This window comes from Schistocerca americana, chromosome 1 (genome assembly GCF_021461395.2).
Source record: "Schistocerca americana isolate TAMUIC-IGC-003095 chromosome 1, iqSchAmer2.1, whole genome shotgun sequence".
Taxonomy (NCBI): Eukaryota; Metazoa; Arthropoda; class Insecta; order Orthoptera; family Acrididae; genus Schistocerca; species Schistocerca americana.
In genome coordinates this window covers 770,908,390-770,932,012 of record NC_060119.1, presented here as the reverse complement: position 1 = coordinate 770,932,012, position 23,623 = coordinate 770,908,390, and the positions used below count along the sequence as shown (strand labels likewise).

Here is a 23,623-nt window from a genome sequence, read left to right as displayed (position 1 = left end):
TTTCTTTCAGACCAGTGCCCCAGAGTAAGCAATTTTTGTTTGTTATGAGGAAAACAGAAATATTTAGGCATTGTTTGCTTCTGAACAAGAAATGTGCCTTGTCCTGGAGACAACACTCAGCTATCGAGAATCTGCAAAAAATATTCTGTCCTTATTCATACTTGGAAATATACTTTAGTATCATAACAAGACTAAAAGTTAGTACCAGTTAACTACATCAGTAAGGAAAGTAAGAGTTTCAGATAGTTTTTTGTTAATTTTCTGGTACTTATTGAAATTATTCATGATATCAGTGACATGGAAAAACTTGAAGATGAATGAATAATTAATTTTTATATGTTTGGCTTGTCATATTAGAAAACATGAATACATACTGTGTAGTACTAACTAAAAATATACATTTTAAATGATACAAATAATATACAAAGGTACGCTGAAACTAGACATGTAATTATAAACATTTTGATAAATAAGTATTATGTAACGACTCGTGTATTATTTATTATTTGACCCATCAGTCACTCTGTAATACGAAGATACCATACACTACCAGATAATATAGTTCCTTTTAAAATGTGTCTTAGAATGTTACATACTGTGACAGGTCACTTGCTAACTACTTCAAAAGAAATCTATATAGAGGAGGCACTTATTTTTAAAAATTCAAGGACTGCCTTATCTACTGAATGACAAATAGTTACCCCTGCATTCATGAAACTCTGATGACCTTTAAGATATGGGGTCATCTGCAAATGCTTTTCTGTTTACAGAAGAGTTCTGACAGGAATACTTATTAAATATTTCCACATGACAGATATAACAAGTCAACTCAAAGAACAGTGTGATTTTCATTACACCTCACTTGTGGAGACCTCTTATATGTTTGTTCACTCAAGAAACTGATTCAGTTCTGTTCAGAAGGAGCAGCGATGTACATAATTTACTTGGGTATAGTTATTGCATTAGCAGTTTTAATATATTTTGATACCTTCAAACCACACAGATTTCCACCAGGTATACTGTTTCACTTGTCTTCACATTGTTTTGTAGATGATATGTGATGTGTTTCTTTTAGAGAGATACAAATGTTCATTTTAGCATAGATATGCCCAGAAATAACTTTCATGAGCTGTTATATGAGTAGGTTTGTATCTTATAGAAAACTAATAGAACAGAATAGAATAGAATTTTTTATTTGCCTTTCAGTATTTTTCATACAACTGGCTTCATCAAAGTTTACAATGGAGTACAGTTAAGCACAATAACCACTTCCATACACAGAATTGTTTAGCTTATTTAAGAACTGAAAATATTTCTTTATCACTTATAAAAAGCTTATATTATAATGAGTATTTCCTAGGAATTCTTCAATTATATAGAATTCACTGCATTTTAACCAATTTTGAAATACACTCTTGAATTTATTAAATGGAGCTGTATGAGCTGAGTATGGTAACTTCTTAAAAATTTTTATGCCCAAATGTTTATAGTTATTATGGACAACAGCTAGCCTCAAGAAAGGAAAATCCAACAAGCGACTATTTCTGGTATTGTGTGTGTGTACATCACACCTCGCGCTGAATTTGTCCAGATTTTCTATAGCATACATTAAACAGTTATATATGTACATGCTAGGTACTGTCATTACACTGAGATATTTAAAGTGGTTTCTGTAGGAATCCCTGGGTTCTAATCCTAGTATACATCTGATGGCCTTCTTTTGCCATCTGAAAATACATTTAGCCCCTGATGAATTACCCCAGAGCAAAATTCCATACTCCAGATGGGAATGGAAGAAAGCAAAATATGAGTGGAGTAGCAGCTGTTTGCTCACACTGTTTCTCAGTTTGTACAGTAAAAAAAGTACATGGGCTAGTTTGCTGCACAGGTGATTGGTGTATTCTTCCCAGGAGAGTTTTTGGTCTATGTGCAATCCAAGTAGTTTCACTGCTTAATTTTTACTTTTTGTAGCTTTTAGATTAAAAATTATTTCTTCTGTTTTTGTGTTGTTTATGCACAATTGATTGGCCTGACACCAGTGACTAGTCATTTGCATTATTTCTCTGTTGTTGACCAGCACAGTAAATTGTCACCTGAGGTTATTAGTGTTATATCATCAGTGTATAGTGTATTCTTACATGGTATATAATTCTAGAAATCGTTAATATAGACAATGAATGGGAAAGGCCCAAAAACCGAGCCTTGGGGTATTCCTCTTTTTATAGGGAGTATTGCTGATCTCTGTTTAGTTGCATATACTAGCTGTAACCTATTGCTTAAATAAGATTTGAGTAAGGTGAATGGTATATCTTCAATACCATAGTATTCTAACATTTTAATGATTATTTCATGAGACACTGAATCAAATGCTTTGCTTAAATCAATAAGTGTTCCAGATATATGCAGCCTCTTTTCATATGCTTCATATACATTGTTCACCAAAGCTTCAATTGCTTTTACAGTTGATAGGTGAGATCTGAATCCAAATCACTGTTAATTTAATAGTTTGTTGCTTTCAAAATAGCTGTATAGCTGCATACGCATGCAATTTTCTATTATTTTGGATATGACTGGTACTATTGATGTGGGTCCGTAGTTGTTTGGGAGGCTTTTATCACCTTTTTTATACATAGGTAGTGTAACTGTGACCTTAAGACATTCTGGAAAAATTCCTTCATATAGTACTCTGTTTGACAGTGAGAGAAGAGGCATTTTGATTTCCTTTGCTATATGCTTTATGATGAAATTACTGAGTCCATAATAGTCTTCTACTTTGGAATCACTTAGTTTGTTTATTGATTTGGAAATGTCATTTAGGGTGGTAGGGGTCCAAGTAAACTTCTAACTAGTCTGTTTTGTATGGATGAGTAGTGCTTCTGCATCTATGGTAGAATTATTGAGTGGAGTGGTACTGGCACTATTTACAAAATAATCATTGAGTGTATCACAGTCTATAGGGATATTGTTTTCTTTATTGATGTTATTAATTTCCTTATTTTATGACGTTCCAGGCTGCTTTACATTTATCTTTGGAATTCAAAATGTATTCTTCATTTGCATTGCACTTAGCCCCTTTTATTTCTGATTTGTAAAGTTTTCTAATATTTATGTAATTTGCCTTATCTTGATCACTTTTATTAGACTTATCCTTCAGAATTAGAAGTAGTATCCTAAGTTTGTTAAGTTTTGAAGTGTACCACTTGTTAGTGGGACATCGCTTATGTTTATTATTAGGATGTTGTCTTTTGGTTACAGTGGGGCACGTCTTTTCTACAATGTGCTTAATTTCTGTGAGGAAAATAGTAAATCATTTATCAATTGCCTTATTATTATTAATTTTATGAGACCAATCAATTTCCTGCAACTCATTAATCATGTTGTTTACATTGGATTCTCCTAGAAGACTATATGTCACTTGTCTTTCTTTAGTGTTGAGTTTTGAATTTTCTATTTGAAGCCATATTCCTGCATGATCTGATATTCCTAATTCTATTACATCACATTCAAGAGTATCTTTATACACATTACTAATTATGTTGTCAAGACATGCATTCTGTCTGGTGGGCTTTTCATTAAGACAATAATAGTTCAATGACTTCAAAGAATTGACCATATAGATAACATTTTTCTTCTTTGCCCTTAACTCTATGTTAATATCACCTACAATTATAATTTTATGTTGTTTATATTCAGACAACTGCAAAATTAGTGTGTTAATTTTTTCTATAAATATATTAAATATCCCCCCCCCCCCCCCCCATGAATCATGGACCTTGCCGTTGGTGGGGAGGCTTGCGTGCTTCAGCGATACAGATGGCCGTACCGTAGGTGCAACCACAACGGAGGGGTATCTGTTGAGAGGCCAGACAAATGTGTGGTTCCTGAAGAGGGGCAGCAGCCTTTTCAGTAGTTGCAGGGGCAACAGCCTGGATGATTGACTGATCTGCCCTTGTAACACTAACCAAAATGGCCTTGCTGTGCTGGTACTGCGAACGGCTGAAAGCAAGGGGAAACTACACCCGCAATTTTTCCCGAGGGCATGCAGCTTTACTGTATGGTTAAATGATGATGGCGTCCTCTTGGGTAAAATATTCCGGAGGTAAAATAGTCCCCCATTCGGATCTCCAGGCGGGGACTACTCAGGAGGACGTCGTTATCAGGAGAAAGAAAACTGGTGTTCTACGGATCGGAGCGTGGAATGTCAGATCCCTTAAACAGGCAGGTAGGTTAGAAAATTTAAAAAGGGAAATGGATAGGTTGTAGTTAGATATAGTGGGAATTAGTGAAGTTTGGTGGCAGCAGGAACAAGACTTCTGGTCAAGTGAATACAGGGTCATAAATAAAAAATCAAATAGGGGTAATGCAGGAGTAGGTTTAACAATGAATAAAAAAATAGGGGTGCGGGTAAGCTACTACAAACAGCATAGTGAATGCATTATTGTGGTCAAGATAGACACAAAGCCCACGCCTACTACAGTAGTACAAGTTTATGTGCCAACTAGCTCTGCAGATGATGAAGAAATTGATGAAATGTATGATGAGATAAAAGAAATTATTCAGGTACTGAAGGGAGACGAAAATTTAATAGTCATGGGTGACTGGAATTCGAGAGTAGGAAAAGGGAGAGAAGGAAACATAGTGGGTGAATATGGATTGGGGGAGAGAAATGAATGAGGAAGCCGCCTGGTAGAATTTTGCACAGAGCATAACTTAATCATAGCTAACACTTGGTTCAAGAATCATAAAAGAAGGTTGTATACATGGAAGAATCCTGGAGATACTAGAAGGTATCAGATAGATTATATAATGGTAAGACAGAGATTTAGGAACCAGGTTTTAAATTGTAAGACATTTCCAGGGGCAGATGTGGACTCTGACCACAATCTATTGGTTATGAACTGTAGATTAAAACTGAAGAAACTGCAAAAAGGTGTGAATTTAAGGAGATGGGACCTGGATAAAGTGAAAGAACCAGGGGTTGTACAGAGTTACAGGGAGAGCATAAGGGAACAATTGACAGGACTGGGGGAAAGAAGTACAGTAGAAGAAGAATGGGTAGCTCTGAGGGATGAAGTAGTGAAGGCAGCAGAGGATCAAGTAGGTAAAAAGACGAGGGCTAGTAGAAATCCTTGGGTAATAGAAGAAATATTGAATTTCATTGATGAAAGGAGAAAATATAAAAATGCAGTAAATGAAGCAGGCAAAAAGGAATACAAACGTTTCAAAACTGAGATCGACAGGAAGTGCAAAATGGCTAAGCAGGGATGGCTAGAGGACAAATGTAAGGATGTAGAGGTATATCTCACTAGGGGTAAGATAGATACTGTCTACAGGAAAATTAAAGAGACCTTTGGAGAAAAGAGAACCACTTACATGAATATCAAGAGCTCAGATGGAAACCCAGTTCTAAGCAAAGAGGGGAAAGCAGAAAGGTGGAACGAGTATATAGAGGGTCTACACAAGGGCGTTAACTTGAGGACAATATCATGGGAATGGAAGAGGATGTAGATGAAGATGATATGGGAGATACGATACTGCGTGAAGAGTTTGACAGAGCACTGAAAGACCTACGTCAAAACAAGGCCCCGGGAGTAGATAACATTCCATTGGAATTACTGATGGCCTTGGGAGAGCCAGTCCTGACAAAACTCTACCATCTGGTGAGCAAGATGTATGAGACAGGCGAAATTCCCTCAGACTTCAAGAAGAATATAATAATTCCAATCCCAAAGAAAACAGGTGTTGACAGATGTGAAAATTATCGAACTATGAGTTTAATAAGTCACAGCTGCAAAATACTACTGCGAATTCTTTACAGGTGAATGGAAAAACTGGTAGAAGCCGACCTTGGCAAAGATCAGTTTGGATTCTGTAGAAATGTTGGAACACGTGAGGCAATACTGACCCAACGACTTATCTTAGAAAATAGATTAAGGAATGGCAAACCTACATTTCTAGCATTTGTAGACTTAGAGAAAGCTTTTGACAATGTTGAATGGAATACTCTCTTTCAACTTCTAAAGGTGGCAGGGGTAAAATACAGGGAGTGAAAGGCTATTTACAATTTGTACAGAAAACAGATGGCAGTTATAAGAGTCGAGGGGCATGAAAGGGAAGCAGCGGTTGAGGAGGGAGTGAGACAGGGTTGTAGCCTCTCCCCGATGTTATTCCATCTGTATATTGAGCAAGCAGTAAAGGAAACAAAAGAAAAATTCGGAGTAGGTATTAAAGTCCATGGAGAAGAAATAAAAACATTGAGGTTCACCGATGACATTGTAATTCTGTCAGAGACAGCGAAGGACTTGGAAGAGCAGTTGAACGGAATGGACAGTGTCTTGAAAGGAGGATATAAGATGAACATAAACAAAAGCAAAACAAGGATAATGGAATGTAGTCGAATTAAGTTGGGTGATGCTGAGGAAATTAGATTAAGAAATGAGACACTTAAAGTAGTAAAGGAGTTTTGCTATTTGGAGAGCAAAATAACTGATGATGGTCAAAGTAGAGAGGATATAAAATGTAGACTGGCAATGGCAAGGAAAGCGTTTCTGAAGAAGAGAAATTTGTTAACATTGAGTATAGATTTAAGTGTCAGGAAGTCATTTCTGAAAGTATTTGTATGGAGTGGAGCCATGTATGGAAGTGAAACGTGGACTATAAATAGTTTAGGCAAGAAGAGAATAGAAGCTTTCGAAATGTGGTGCTACAGAAGAATGCTGAAGATTAGATGGGTAGATCACATAACTAATGAGGAGGTATTGAATAGAATTGGGGAGAAGAGTAGTTTGTGGTACAACTTGACAAGAAGAAGCGACTGGTTGGTAGGACATGTTCTGAGGCATCAAAGCATCACAAATTTAGCATTGGAGGGCAGTGTGGAGGGTAAAAATCGTAGAGGGAGACCAAGAGATGAATACACTAAGCAGATTCAGAAGGATGTAGGTTGCAGTAAGTACTGGAAGATGAAAAAGCTTGCACAGGATAGAGTAGCATGGACAGCTGCATCAAACCAGTTCAGGACTGAAGATGACAACAACAACAACAACATATTAAATATGTGTATATAATCGAGGGAAACATTCCATGTGGGAAAAATATATCTAAAAACAAAGATGATGTAACTTACCAAACAAAAGCATCGGTATGTTGATAGAGACACTAACAAACACAAACACACACACGAAATTCAAGCTTTTGCAACCCACGGTTGCTTCATCAGGAAAGAGGGATGGAGAGGGATAGACGAAAGGATGTGGGTTTTAAGGGAGAGGGCAAGGAGTCATTCCAATCCCGGGAGTGTAAAGACTTACCCTACATCTGTCTGCTTGTGATTGTATATGTGTGGCTGGATATGTGTGTGTGTGCGAGTGTATACCTGTCCCCTTTTCCCCCTAAGGTAAGTCTTTCCGCTCCCGGGATTGGAATGACTCCTTACCCTCTCCCTTAAAACCCACATCCTTTCGTCTTTCCCTCTCCTTCCCTCTTTCCTGATGAAGCAACCGTGGGTTGCAAAAGCTTGAATTTTGTGTGTGTGTTTGTGTTTGTTAGTGTCTCTATCAAAATACCAATGCTTTCATTTGGTAAGTTACATCATCTTTGTTTTTAGATATATTAAATATGTGTGACGTAATTGATGCCCTGCCTCAGGAAACTGTGATCTCAGTTGTTATTGTGAACAAAAACAACTGTTTGGAACACTATTTCTTTTAATATGATAATAATGACCAGTTTTGATCTGACTAGTGGATCATCTTTAGATCTGGTATGCAAAGTGTAGTTTGTCAGTAGTGATAAGAGTCATTCTTACAAACTGCACCTTGCAGCACCAGATCTAAAGATGGTCAGCTGGTCCAGTTGAAATTGGTTATCTTTAATAAAAGAAATAGTGATCTAGATGGTGTTTCTCATTCATTATAAATACTTGTGAGTCACACCATTACATTTTACAATCACATCTCACAATTATAATGATCTCATTATTTGGAATTCTCTCCATATATCTACAATTAAATATGGGAGTTGTTAAATAGAACATTAGCAGCATTAATATTTTATTAGTTGACATGTTATTTATAACAAGTGGTTAGTTAAGTAACTGTTGGAAAACTTTGTATTGTTACCCATATCAATATTGGAAGATGATCCTTGAAAAATTTCAATTTCAATATCAGATCACCAATAATGGTTTCAATTTCTTAGAAAGTCATTATACAGTTTGTTTAAAAATGAAGAAAAAAGAGAATAGTAAAATGCTAGGAAACAAAATGTACTACATAGTAACTGAACAAAGTACAGCTTAACAGGCCAAGAGAAATTTTTGCAAAGTAAATACATCTCTGCTCTGATTGTTTCACCTGAAGGCTACAGTTAACTATGTCGGAGTATAAAGATGGGCACTTTTAAATTGCAAGTATAAGATTAAAATATTAACAAAATAAAGTTCTTTTGTTGAAGTAAGGCATAAGTACATAATAAAAAATTTTTACTCAGGTTTTACTCCCTGTGTGTAAGAAATGCAAAACAAGTGACAGTACTTTTTTTATATACTGATAGGCCCAGAACTTCTAAAACTACTTTTTATCAAAACAGCACATCCAAGGTATTTTCATTTTCAAAATGACTTTAAAAAATTGAGGGACAAATTCCATGCTGAATATCACACTGTAAGGAATCTGGCATGATTCTTGAAGTTTTCCCAGAGTAAAGAGTATTCAGTGATGTTTCTGGATAGCAGGTAGATGATGTTGACATCTTGCCACAATATTTCAGCTGACAACCATTCAGCCATTTTCAGGCAAAAGTTTTAGACTCGAGATTAAAGTGAATGTAGCTAACTTTAACCAAAAATTGTTGCAGAGACACAACCACATTGACAGCTACTACAACATGACACCCTACTCCCCCTCTGTCAAGATTACTGTCCTTTTTCAAATATGGCTCCATTTATCGTGTGCAGGCACATGGGTAAAGGTAAATGTAAATGTCATGTGACTAGGGCCTCCTGTCGGGTAAACTGTTTACCAGATGCAAGTCTTTCGATTTGACACCACTTCGGCAACTTGTGCGCTGATGGGGTTAAAATGATGATGATAAGGGCAACACAACACCCAGTCCCTGAGAGGAGAAAATCTCTGACCCAGCCGGGAATTGGAACCTGGGCCCTTAAGATTGACGTTCTGTTGCGCTGCTCACTCAGCTATGGCGGCAGACACGGGTTAAGGTGATATTACAGGTACAATCTCTGTCAAAATGCGAGCTTGTGGAGCTAAAATTCAGATGGCAAATTAATAAAATTAATTTTCATTACATGTGGTACTAGGCATAAAATATTTTTCTTCCACAGATATTAAAGAAATCACCAAGTCTCATGGCTTACCCAATCTAAAGCTGATATCACAATTAATAAGATCTTCTGCCAAATGTATTTCAATAGATTCCTTAATAATTGATTTCCGGAAGGATCTCATAGGGGTACAGATTTCCATGGCAGAATAATGTCCTGCTCTGTCCTGTGGAGATACAGTGATCAGCAGTAGCTGACTTGCTTGGCCATGGAAGGCAAGTGTGGCAATTGCGATCAGTGCAACTTTCATGTACATGTGTGTGCGGTCTGACAGCTGTAGGATCTACATCTAATCTAAGTCTATACTCTACAAACCACTGTGGAGTGCATGGCAGAGGGTACGTCCCATTGTACCAGTTATTAGGGTTTCTTCCTATTCCACTCATGTGTAGGGCACAGCAAGAATGATTGTTTGAATGCTTCTTTGTGTGCAGTAATTATTCTAATCTTATTCTCACAATCCCTCTGTGAGCAATACATACGGGATTGTAGTATGTTTCTAGAGACACCATTTAAAACCGGTTCTTGAAACTTAGTTAATACACTTTCTCAGAATAGTTTATGTCTATCTTCAAGAGTCCTCCAGTTCAGTTCCTTCAGTATCTCTGTGACATTCTCCCATGGATTTAACAAACCTGTGACCATTTATGCTGTTCTTCTCTGTGTACATTCAGTATCCCCTGTTAGTCCTATCTGGTATGTGTCCTATATACTTGAGCAATATTCTAGATGGAATCACATGAGTGATTTGTAGGGAATCTCCTTTGTAGACTGACTACAGTTCCACAGTTTTCTTCCAATAAATTGAAATCTACCACCTGCTTTACCCTTGACTGATCATATGTGATCATTCCATTTCATATCCCTACAGAGTGATACACCCAGTTTTTTGTATGAGTTGGTTGATTCCAGCAGTGACTCATTGATATTATAGTCATAGGATACTATGTTTTTTTCATTTTGTGAAGAGCAAAATTTTTATTTTCTGAACATTTAAAGCAAGTTACCAATATTTGCACCACTTTGAAATCTTATCGAGATCTGACAATGTTTATGCAGCTTCTTTCAAATACTACATCATTATAAACAACTGTATCATCTACAGTAAGTCTGATGTTACTATTAATATTGTCTGCAATGTCATTAATACACAACCTGAACAGCAAGGGTCCCAACACACTACCCTGGAGTACACCCAAAGTTACTTCTACATCTGCCAATGACTCTCCATCCAAAATAACGTGCTGTGTCCTCCCTACCAAGAAGTGCTCACTTGATACCCATACGAGTGAACTTTTGACAATTGGCATAGATGTGGTACTGACTCAAAAAGATTTGCCACACTGCAGGGTATTCTGTACATCCAGCCTTCCACCATCTCAGATCATCTTTTACTGCACCAAGAAGAGCACAAGTCTTTGTAAGGGCTGCAAGATTACTGTAATATAATCTTTTTTTAAGGATTCTAATTAATTTTGGTGAAATATTGCTTACATATAAGAGGAATGACTGCTTGTCCTCTTGATATCATTATTGGTCAAGTTTCTTCCTCCTTAAAGCTGTGCTGATGTGATGTAGAGAATATCCATTATATTTTAACGCAGATTTCCAATTCCTTTGCAATGAAATTTCCTTTGCTGCTGGAAGAGCCACCATGTCAGCATCTTCCCACTCCTTGTGTAGTTCAATCCTTTCCATGGAGCAAATATTGCTCTTGTAAGGCAGAGCTCTCATAAGTGCATGTCATGTTTTATGTCTTAGTTCTTCTTCTGCATCACTTGGAAGAGGTCTAATAGCTTCTTCAACAACACTAATCAGCTAAAGACAAGGTTTTTAGGTGTTGGTGCAAGGTTCATGGCTTTCCCAAGCACTGACAGTGTCATATTGTCCAAAATCTTACCTGTAAAATTGACCATTGAGCTTGAAAAAGGAGTACTTGCTGTGACATTGCTGACAGGTGGGTGAACTTCGTTGATTGTCTGGAAGCAGACTCACTATGGTCACAATCTGACCTGGCGCAGGTTACACTGCTGGCCCTCACCCATGAAAGGGATGAGAGATTTGATGCAATCACCACCTGCAGATAAAACAGCTGTTTTGGAATGACGTTCAGTTCATGGCAAATATAATGAATGCTCTCCTTCATGAGTGCTAGGCTTACCGTACATGTGATAAACTTCACAGTGGTTTTGATAAAATGTGTCACTATGGAAAACTTTACAATGAGGCCACTGTCAAGGCACTTCAGTAAAAACACATCAAAATTAATGATGTGGGTTAGCAGTCACTAGTCTAAAACACTCACCTGAAGATGGCTGATTGGGTGACAGCCAAAATATTGACCTCATAAAGCTGCATTCTGAAATATCATACAATGCTTTTTATGCTGGAAAAACGTTTTCCTCTTTGCAGAGAAGATAGCATCACATATCAAGAGGTTGGACAAGTTATGCAATAAATGGGCATGACTGTTAAAAGTTCTTTGGGTATTTTATTGAAGTGGTGGAACAATGGCCTCAGTTAAAAGATTGCCAGAATGACACATTTTGTCAAGACCACTGCTATGAAGTTTATCACAAATTAGGTAAGCCTAGTGCCCATGAAGGATGTAACAATCTTTTAAATGTTACTACTTAACTTGCATTGGCCTGTGGTTCATCGATGTTGTGGATGCTGCGAATAATGAGAATATCACAAAAATTTCAAGCTTGACAAATTATTTATTGACATCAGCTGATTGACGGACTTGACATAAGTGTTAAACAACTGACAAAACTGGGTTAAGCCGAACTGAGCTGCACTGATTCAAAAAGTAAACAAAACTTGACTGACTGCCTACGCAGCCTTTCTACATCTCTTTAAATAAAATTTTAACAATCACTACTGTTGTTAATTTATTACAAAATATAACTTGCAATTAAGAATAATTTCATATAAATTAACTGCTGTTACATTTGTACAGGTTATAAAATATAATGTCAAAAAACATAATATTTTTATCATCATCTCGGTTTAATGTGTGAAGATTAACTCACAATCTGATTTCAACAATTTTTTTTATTTAACTTTAATTTTGTAATTCGTGATTGTATGGACTTTATTGCTAATGTTTATTTGAAGTATACACATCTTGCTTCACCAGATTACATAAATTAAATACATACATGTTTTCTCAAATACCAGAATTTTGTAAATTTGGGTGATGTAACTAACAAGAGGTAAATATCTGCATGATTTACAAGCATCACTAATTAAATGAATTACATAAAAATGGATAATGAATGAAATTACATCACTGGATAATGATTGTTATTTTCATTTGAATCATAATAAGGTTTTTGTGTTAATGAATTGACAAATTGCAATTATGGTAGTTAGAGTTGTTAGTTATTTATGCTAACATTTCCACAGCCTCTTAACATTTGTTGCTAAGCATTTATTACTTCAGTTTCATGATCTGATATTTAATTTGGCATATGTACATATTTTTGTTAATGACAACAATCTATTAACAATCACGAGAAAATATGTCATTCCAGAATATTCTATACGTATTTACAAAGAAGAATAAGTTTTTTTGGGCAAACTGAACGATACCTATAAAAATACACATAAAAGGCCCTAGGAAGCACTGAATCATATGATAAATACACATATACATATAAAACAGGTAGTATTGGACAGTTCATAATGATCTTGGGGGAGGCTATTGCATAATAAGGAGAATGCTTATTTTGCACGGCATGAACTGGACGCCATTTCAAAACAACTGTTTTATCTTTACATGGAGGTTGCATCCAATCTCCCATCCCTCTTATGGGAATGGGACAATGGTGTGATCTGGGCCAAGTCAGACTGTGTCCATAATGAGTCTGCTTCAAGTCGATCAATAAAATTCACCCACCTGTCAGCAATGTCACCAGTGCCTTTTGATGCTCCGTGGTCTATTTTATAGACAAATTTTTGAATAATGTGTTGCTGACAGTGCCTGGGAAAGGCTTGAACATCACATCTATATCTAGAACCTTATCTTTAACTAGTTTTATTTAGTGCTGTTAGATCCCTTCTCTGTGACACAGCAGGGGGAATATGGCGAAACATGTCTCACACTTCAGATATCTCTGCCTCAGAAGAGTAAAATTTCCTCCATGAGAAGGGCCACACAGCACAGGTAATGATAAGATCCTCATACTGTGGACCATTGAGTGGATAAGGGAATTGCCACTGTGAAGTTGCTGCATGAGATGTATGGCCAGAAGATTTATAGCTTGTTGAGTGAATCAATGTGCTGGGAAACTGATAGAGACCCAGCAGGGAGAGTAAAAGACAAATGTCAGCATTGTTGAATTCTTCTTCTCTTCTACAAGTAGTTCCAAAAAGATTAAGCCATAATAGCTTGGTTCCATCAAGTTTATGTGATCTCCCAAAACTTCACAAAGAAGGTCCACAATTGCATCCTATTTTGAACCATATCATCAGTCTGACATATGACTTAGCTAGACATCTTGCTTCTTTTCTGAGACCTTTGTGGGAAAATGCTTGCACTATATTCACAACTTTGGTGACTGTCAAAAGACTGAAATCACTATGACACGATGAATCAGACCTTTTACTAAGTTTTGATGTCAACTCATTCTTCTTTCATGGATTTATTGTCAGTCATCAGCAGTAAGTTCAAAGTCGATATAACAATGCCATTTCATTATGCCCTTTCCTCAATCTATTTTTATCCAACAATGAATGTCTTCAGAAAATTGACAGTGTTGTCATGGGTACTCCTCTTACTTTTCTGGTAGCCAACTTTTATTTTTGAAAACTTTGAGGAGAGGGCACTTGATTTGGCAGAGCTAAAACCAAAAGTATTCTGGCAATATGTTGATGATACTTTTGTAGTGTGTTTTCATGGTGAAGAAGAAGTGTCATGATTTTTGTAGCATCTGAATTCAATTCAAGAGAATATCCAATTTACAATGGAAATGGAGAAGGATGGCTGTTTGCCATTTCTGGATGGCTTGGTCAATCAGAAAGTGGATGGGTCACTGGGGCATCCCATTTTCCATAAGCTCACATGTACAAGTCTGTATTTGCAGGCATTACCAACTAAGGGCATCCTTGATGCACTGGGTACATTTGGCTGATAGAGACATCCTTGCAAAGGAGCTGGAACATCTACAAAGTGTGTTCAAAGATGTAGGAAATTCTCCATATCAGATTAGCACAGCTTTAAGAAGAAAGAGGCATGACCACTCACGAGATCAAGAGGAAAAGGAGCTGTTTAAGTCTAGGGCATTCCTCCCATATTTTGGCAATATTTTATCAAAATTATTTAGAATCCTAAGAAAACATTATTTTAAAGTAATTGTCTGGCCATATATGAAGACTAGCATTCTTCTCGGCTAAGATTACAGAAGGTTGAAATCTACAGAATACCTTGCTAGTGTGGCAAAGGCTACAATGATAAGACCAAACCCACAGTATTTGAAAAGTGGGTTGAACATGATCACCACACTCACTTTTCACAATCCAGTCCATCAGCCACTGCTGGGCATTGTATCTCCACAGGTCATTCTATGGATTATTCGCTGTTGAAATCTTGGCCCCTACAAGATCTTCATGGGATTCAAGTCTTAAGAAATCTCTATAAATACATTTGGGAGAAGATCTTATAAATCATGATGGTGGCTTTCAGCTGAATAAGGCTTGGAACCCAACATTTTCTTTAGTACAGGGCCTCCCAACCTTTTCAGCTGGCAGACCCCTTCTTCAGTCGAAAATCCTTGGCAGACCCCTAGTCAGTCAAGAGCACAGTAACTTTAAATTTCAGAGCGAAACCATGGGAACTGAAAACTTCTAAATGCAAGTGCCATGTTCCCAATGACCCCCCCCCCCCCCCCCCCCGCCCCTTGGTCCAAAGTATCAATAGTCTTTGGATTAGAGATGAATGAAAACAACTTGAAATTAACGATCCAATTTGAATTCCCACTGTATCCAGAAACTTACTAGTGGATTTACTCCCTTTGTTCAACACATTATAGCCTGATTAAAATTACTTGGTAATTGACATTTCACACGTTGGAGCTGCCTTCCTCCAAGAGCAAATGTCACGTCCAAACTGCTCGCTGTTGACAAGCTGCCACTTGTGGTCTGTTCACTTGCACTTTTTGGCTACTGTTGTGTAAGGAGCAAGCATATTTCGTAGGCTGTGAAGAAAAGAGGCAGACCCATGATTCGCGATACACACACATCACGAAAGAAAAGGGGCCAAGGAATTGCCTTGAAAGGACTATTGTGACATCTGTTGTGCAATGTGTGGGAATACATTCACCCAGTTTACATGCGTTTCCAAAACCGGATTTCATAAGCTGATGTCCCACTTCTGCTTTTGGTTGGTCAGGTAAACACTTCAAAATCAATTCTGGAAATCTGCTTTTATAAAGCCGTTTTCCAGTTCCACAATTGATTTTCATGCCAGTGTAAACAGCTCGGAAAGTCTAGTTATTTTTACGTCTTTGCGTATCTACTGAACGGCAGCTGTCGGTCCATAGCTGGCAGCTAGCAAGCGGCGTTGCAACAGTATACTGTCCGTTGGTAGCTGGTAACTGGCAGGCAGCGTGGCAACAGTTTGGCCACAGCTGACAACTTCAACTACTACTTGGACACTATATCGTGGCAGTCAGCCTCGACTGTAAACAAATTAGGAAAACAAACAAACAGACTCTCTTATTTCTATACAAGAAGACAAAGCATTTCACAGAATGTAAGACTTTTTTTCTCAAAGGAAACAATTCTGGCAGAGGAGGTTTACCTTTTACAAGGTGGCACGTGAAAAGTCCTCATTTGTTTACACTCACAGCCAGTTGCCACAATATAGTGTCAGAGTAATAGCAAGTAATTGTAATTGAAGTATAGGCAGGCCATATTTTTAACTGAGAAGATGGTATATATTATAAAGAAAAGAAATTAGCTTTAGAGATAATTTTAATTTTTGCAACAAAAATATCAGTGCCAACAGAATTCACTTAATAATTATTTTGTAAATGATAGAAGACAGAAACAAAATTCCTGCAGAGTTATAGTTCAGGTACATTCACTGAGCATCTACGAAGAAAAATGCTTTCTTCTTTACTATAGATGAGTCTGTAGGAATAATAATGGAATCCTAATGTGATGGTTGAGGATGCTTCTGCTGACACAATTTTGAAAAGTTGGGTCCAATTCTTGACAACTGGAGACAGATGTCTGGTTCTGCATCTGCGTCGGTACTTAGTTTTGTGGGCAGCATAGATCGAGAATCCAGATTCACACATGTATGTTGCGGCAAACAGGAGAAGTACACATTTTGCCTTTCCAACAAGGGGGTAGTATTTCTTGTTATCCATACGGATCCAAAAGTGTGAGTAACTGTCAATGCCAAAAACTTGATTTCAAGGTAGGGTCTGTGGCGATTTCTGTCAACAACTCACATTCATATGATGATAGAATATTGGGCTTTTTGGCTACAGTGAATGCGTTGACCACCCATTTGTATTTGTGCAGCTCCTCATCTTCAGCTGTTGGGAAATACTGCTCCAACAATCACATCAAGCTTCAGAGATGTTCCAGGATTTGATGAAACAAATTCTTCCCAAGCGCCAATGTTTTGTTTTTCAAAAACTCATTGAGAAGAGGAAAACACTCAATCTCCCCCTCCTCAACACACTCTGCCCAAAAACTGATTTTCCTCTTGAATGCTCAAACTTTGTCGATAGCAGTGACCTTCGTTTCACTTTGCCCTTGGAGTGAAATATTCATTTCGTTCATTTTGGAGAGAATATCTGACAATTTTATTGTCGTTAAACAACTTAGTGTTGTAATAGACAGCATAAAAAATACAAGGAAAGGTACCAAAACACAATACAATACATACATACAGGTTTTTTTAACGCTACCAATTAGTTTTTTAAAAAATATACAGAAAAGAAAAGTATTTACAGTTATACATCTCCTTGGATCAAATTTGTCACAGAATATGATACCGCCTATATTTTCACTAACTGCTATAATCATCATTCATTCTGGGGGCATCTCAAGTTTTCTTCGAATTCCAGAATGTTGTAGGTTGTATTCAGAATCAGCCAATTTTTTTAGTTTCTTCCCTAGTTGCTGTACTCGCATTTCCCTCAGTGTTATAGGCAGTTTGTTGAATAGCTTAATCCCCATGTAGTTATGGCAGTTTTGAGTTTTCTTTAGCCTTACCTGGGGCATGTCAATGTAATGTTTATTTCTTGTGTTGTGTGAATGTACCTCCCCCCTTACTGTGAAGCTACTCTGGTTTTCTTTGATGTCTATCAAACAGTGGTATATGAATATTGCAGAGAGAGTCATTATTTTCAGCTCCCTGAATACTGGTCTGCATGATTCATTGTCGGGTAAGCCCTTTATACCCCTAACTGCCCTTTTCTGACACTTAAAAACTTCCTGAGCCCCTGAAGAGTTCCCCCAAAGTATTATGCCATAGACCAGGTGCGAGTGGAAAAAGGCATAGTATGCTCTCACTGTCACAAGTCCATTAATAAGGTCTGCTAATTTGGTGATATGCTCCAAAAGGAAAGCTAAGACTTCCAATCTTAATTTGTACAACCAAGAGTGTGCATTCCCCCATGAGAGCCACCTCACTTCTGTGTGGAGAAGCAGGGAACGATGAAGACTTCCCATATCTTCACACAGTATTGTGAAAAGTCTTGACTTCAGCGGCCTTGACTTTATGTAGTTAATGATTTGAATAGATTCATCAAAAACTTTCTTGAACAAAACAAGCATTTGCTTCGTAACTAAAGTGTGTCTGTGGAGAGTACAATGACTACTGCTGCAATTCTTGGCGTTTTCTTTTATTTCGTTACTGCTCCGACTGTAGGACCCATCATAGCGTTTGCACCATCTATGCACACATCTATGCAATTAGACCATGAAACTTCGTTAGTCCTTAAAAAATCATCCAATAGACAGAATATTTCAGCACCTGTTGTGTTGGCAGGTAGTGGTCTGCACAATAAGAGGTCCTCCTCAAAACATCCAGAATATTCATAATGGACAAAAGCCAATAAAATCGCTAATCCTGCAACATCAGTGGATTCATCTATCTGCAGAGAAAATGAATTGTGTTGGATGCAAGAAACAAGAGTGTCTTTCACATCATTTGACATGTCAACAATGCATCTCTTGACAGTATTGTTTGATAATGGCACCGAAGATACAAGCTTTGCTGCCTTTTCGTCTAGCATGCAAGAAACAATATCATTAACACATGGCTTTATGAGATTTTCTGCAATGGTATGTGCTTTGCCTGTTTTTGGCACTCGATAACTAACCAAGAAAGAAGCTTTTAATGAATTTTCATTGTTTTTGTATAAGTTTTCATGCAACGCTGAGAAGCAGCTAGTTCAGCACTCTTCCTTTTGAAAATATCAATGTCTTTAACCTGGTTACCCAGTTGAATATCTTCAAAATGATGGCGCAATTGAACTGGAACCACTGAACTGTTCAGAAGGACTCGCGCACAAATTACACACTGAGATTTAGCCTCCTTTGTCTTCATAAAGCCCATTTCTAAATAGCTTTTGTTGTACTTACACTTCTTGGTTATTCCACTTCCACAGGATATTGCAACCAATGGAGTACTTGCAGCATTTTCACATAATAAATCCGGCTGTGGAGCTTCTTGTGATTGTTCTTCCTTTGGTCTCCCTCCTCATTCATTTCAACTGGAAACTTACCTTGTTGTGAAGGCAATGAGAAACTGCACCCTTCTTCAGTGATACTGACTTCAGCCACCGATCCATGTTAGAAGTAATAAACTGGTCAACGATTTATGAAATAGGTAGTGCACTGACAAAGCAAGTTTAACATTTAATGATGCCTAGGGCCGCATACATGCCAATGAGCACTGTGATTGGTCGACAAAGCTCGCTCCACACATGCGTAAAAGGTTTCAGCACATCTAGCGCCGTGAGTGGGCATACAAACGAACCCTGTATTGTTGCGAAACAGTCGATCAGAGAGGCAGCATTCTCCGGCACTATACTGTGTATGCATTCTCACTTCGGAACCACAAAGGCTGCTTGGGAATACTACCTGAAGTAAAAGTACACGTTTTTCATATGGAAAAAAATAGTGATGAATTTGGTTTTCACATTTTTATTCAATAATTTTACTCACTATTTTACATGATTTGGTGAAAGGTGGCAGACCACACGTTGGGAAGCCCTGCTTTAGTATCTTCAGAAAGAAAATATTTTATGCCTAATGACATGCTTAGCAACAATTAACTTTATTAAGTGGACATCTGAATTTTAGCTCTGCAAGTCCACATTCTGACAGAGAAGCTGCATGTAATATCACACATGTACCTGAACACCACAGATGGGGCAATATTCAAAGAGGTACCAAAATCTTTTGAAAGGGGTAGTGTAGTGGCTACTATGTACGTGCATCTCTGCAGCAATTTTTGGCATAACATTAATTATGTGCACTAGCAATCTCCAGTCTAAAACACTCACCTGAAGATAACAGAAAGGTTGCAGTCTGAAATATCATGGCAAGTTGTCAACCTCATCTGGCTACAAATCCTAAAACATCAAGGAATGCCTAGAATCTACAGGATACTTGAGAAAATGAGGCCAAATTCTGAGTTTTAAATAGAGAAATGGCACAAAATTAAGTTAATTGAACAGAGCTCTGAAAACATTTTAAACTTCGAAAGAATGGAAAATCCGGGATGGACTAATGACAACATTGTGAAAAGGACAGATAGCTTCTTACAATATAGAGGAGACATTGAGTCACAGACAGGCACAACAAAAAGACTGCTGTACATTTATGCATTCAGCCATAAGACCTTCCTCTTTAGTATCTTGCATTAATTTGATAATATCATTATTAAAATCCTCATGGCATTGACAGACTGAATAGTGATAATGAAAGAGTCAAAATTTTTGTTGCATAATGGATGTGCTTAAATATTTTTTATGTTGTAGTGAAAAAAAAAACCATTTTAGTATACGTGCTATTTTAGTAAACACAGTTTCTTCTATTTTCCCAAAAGAAGTTTATTTACTCCAAAATCACAAAGAATATTTTCATTTGGAAACCACTGCAAAAGAACAAGAGAACAAAGTACTATTGGGTCATTTGTTCTTCATAATTCAAATAAAATTTTTCCTAGTCAGTGGATTGGGAGAGGGGCTTGATTTGCATTAATTATTTTTTGAGGAGATATACTGAGACCTACTAAAGAGTCAACTGTGTCCTGCAGTAAGAGATGAGATGGTTGACCAAACCTGGGAAAGACGTCGATCACTGCCAGCTAGCTATAGAGATAGAGATAGACATTTTGAACCTTTTTTGAAATCAAAACGAGTAAATCTGTTACATTTCATACAAATAAGGACACTGCAATCACTGCTGAGTTTGTTTTTAATCATCATTTTGGAGGGAAACACGTTTATGAAGATTACACCCAATTTTATTTATCTGCACAAGCTGATATGCTATAAAACACCAGACTTTTCTTCAAACTGATGTGGCAGAGAGCAAAGAAGAAATAGTAGAGTTTAATATTCTCACAACTCAGAGGTGGAGCACAAGCATGTGCTAGAGTAGTGTGAAGAATGAAATGGTCATTGCCTTTAGAGGGTGTCATCATGACACTCACACTACTTAATTAATTTAGAAGAAACATGGAAAACTTAAATCTGAATGCCTGGAAAAAGGTTTAAGCTCTACTCCTCCCAAATATGAGTCAAAATAGAGAGCAGCACAAACAAAATATAAATATTCCATTGCGAAGATTGTAAATCAACTCAACAATGATTATTAATGATGTTTTGTTTGTGTATAAAATATTATAAATCATAAGTCATGAAAGCAGCCTGCCCATATAAATGTTTACAGCAAACATCTTCTGTGACTTTTCTGACTTTCCCAATGGGTCTGATGCAAATACACTTCTCATGTTTGCTGCCAGGTAATACTTTGCAAGTCCCACAATATTTCATTGAAACAACTTTTCAACATCTTCAGGTGTTGGTAGTTGGTACCATTATTGCTGCAAGAAAGGCTGGTGATAATCAAGTAGCATCATTGAAATTCAGGTCAGGAACAGGAATTACGCATGTTCAGGAAGCGGCTCACAATTGAATGCAAGTGGCACTCACAGTATCCCCTACAAGGAGCTGAAGAGAAGCATTCCATGCATGCACAATGCGCAATGACTGTGCTGTTGTGTGCTCCTGTGGTTGAAAGATAAATTAACTCTCTGCATTGTAATACACCTGGTCATAAATTGAAGGCCCTTTCTTCTCCTATTTTAATCTAATGGCAGCCAGTGTTGGATTCCAGGCAGTGCTTGCAATTAATTGAAATCCCACATCCCTGTTGATAAGATTGTCCACCATATGGATATATATGGTGTCTTTAAAAACACGGTCCTAGAACATTGATGCTGCAGAAAAAATTCAGTTATCTTGCAAAAATACAATGTCCCATGTACAGTCAATGCTCTGCTGATTTATCAAGATGGCCCAGGCATGTATATGAATGGTGTTCAACACAACATTCTTTCACAGTGTGACATGTCTGTCCAGTATAAGATTTCAGTGTAAGATTTCTCACCCTTGCATGGGATCTCATACAGGGTGGTCAGAAATAGTCTGAAAAGTCTGTAAGGGTGTTGCAGTGTAGATTGTGCTGTGAAGGGGATGAAATAGGGGATGAAAGGGTTTTTGGAAAATGTAGTTGTTAAGGAAGTTTTGAAGCTAACTCTGGAAATCAGTATTTGGTTTGTTGATTAGAAACAAAAAGACACATGTTCCAGAATTTTCAGAAATTAAACCCCTAAGGAGGTGAAACAGTGGCTGGAAGTCTTTTATTAAATAAATCATTATTAAAGAACTACTAAAGTATTTTAAAGCTAAATCTATGAAAACTGCTATTTGACTTCTCAGTTATAAATAAAGAAATATGTGTTACTGGACGAAAGTTTCAATGGAAATATCACCAAAAGAACTCAGAAGGCAGGATTAACGACAACCTTCAACTCCAGCTACCAGAATTGCTTTTTGGTTAGAAGCACATTCAGAAACGACCTAGCTTCTATGGGCTTAATTAGTATGAAACTTTCATAAAGTGTTGCAAACTGTCTACAACAAGTTTTAAGCTATTAGCAATCAACATGACTAATTGACTTCATCAGAATTGCATAGAAAAAGAAACAGATGTTTCATACATTAATTTTTCAGTGGGCCTTATACATGTTTACAAAATTATTCTTGATATAATTACTACACAAACTATCATTAATGATGACAAAATAGATACTATGTTTAAATGGGTAGGCCTACAGGAATATCTGTTTGAGATGAGAAAATTCAGTGCCAGTTGTGAAACTGACATAAATAATTGTAGAACTACTTCTCTGATTTGTCTCTTTCTTTTTTTAACTTGTTACATGAAATTGAGTTAAATCCATTGGGACACTTTAATTATCTAAATACTGGCAGCCATATAAAGGTCACTAATTCTTTTATTAAATTTTAATACCTTGTCTGAGCTTAGTTTGCATACACTATATACACTGTTTGCACAGTGTGTAGATTCATGCATGAGCAATGGACATAACAACATACAAATTTGATTACAGAAAAAAAATATCTGTGCAGTCTGCATGAACAAAGCAGTGGGTGCTAAACAAGTGTTCTCAAAATCAATAAATTTAATAAATGAAGTATAACAAAAACAGCAGCTGAGTAGTGTAAGAGGAGGAGCAGTGCTGTCTTTCAAAGTGGCTGCTTTCCTCCCACTATATACAAATTGGTATCCAAAGCTTAAGGACAAAAGTAATTTTCACATGATGTGTTATTACCAAGTAACATAGCTCAATGAAACTTGAGACATACACTAAGAGAAACCTATAGTATAGTACAGAAGGTAACTGACTGAAAAATGTAATGAGATGAACAGAAATGACATTTTTATCCAAAGACAATAATTAAACTGAAGTCAGACAGAAAGCAATATTAAAGAAAAGGTATTGAACGAGTATTTTTGGCAGCAACTGTATCAGATGCTCATTAAATGCCTCCAATTTATTGAAACCATTCTACACCAGAATAGTGTTCCACTTTTCAGAACTTATTGAACAAAAGCTCAGTTCCTCTTGCAAAAAGAATTCTCTATAGAGATAGACATATATCATCTAATAAATAGAGTCCTTGCATTGCTAAATAACAAAAATTATTCTGTGTA

At 37.0% G+C, this 23,623-nt stretch overlaps 1 protein-coding gene across 1 annotated transcript in view; it reads left to right on the top strand.

Moving 5' to 3' along the window:
- Nucleotides 1-821: 821 nt before the first annotated feature.
- The window catches only part of LOC124545496 (methyl farnesoate epoxidase-like), a 161,808-nt gene continuing 139,006 nt past the window's right edge, over nucleotides 822-23,623 (top strand). Inside the window, exon 1 of the mRNA XM_047124442.1 lies at nucleotides 822-1,014. Coding sequence (XP_046980398.1) covers nucleotides 930-1,014 — 85 coding nt within the window. The 5' untranslated portion in view covers nucleotides 822-929. The remainder of the gene's footprint in view (nucleotides 1,015-23,623) is intronic.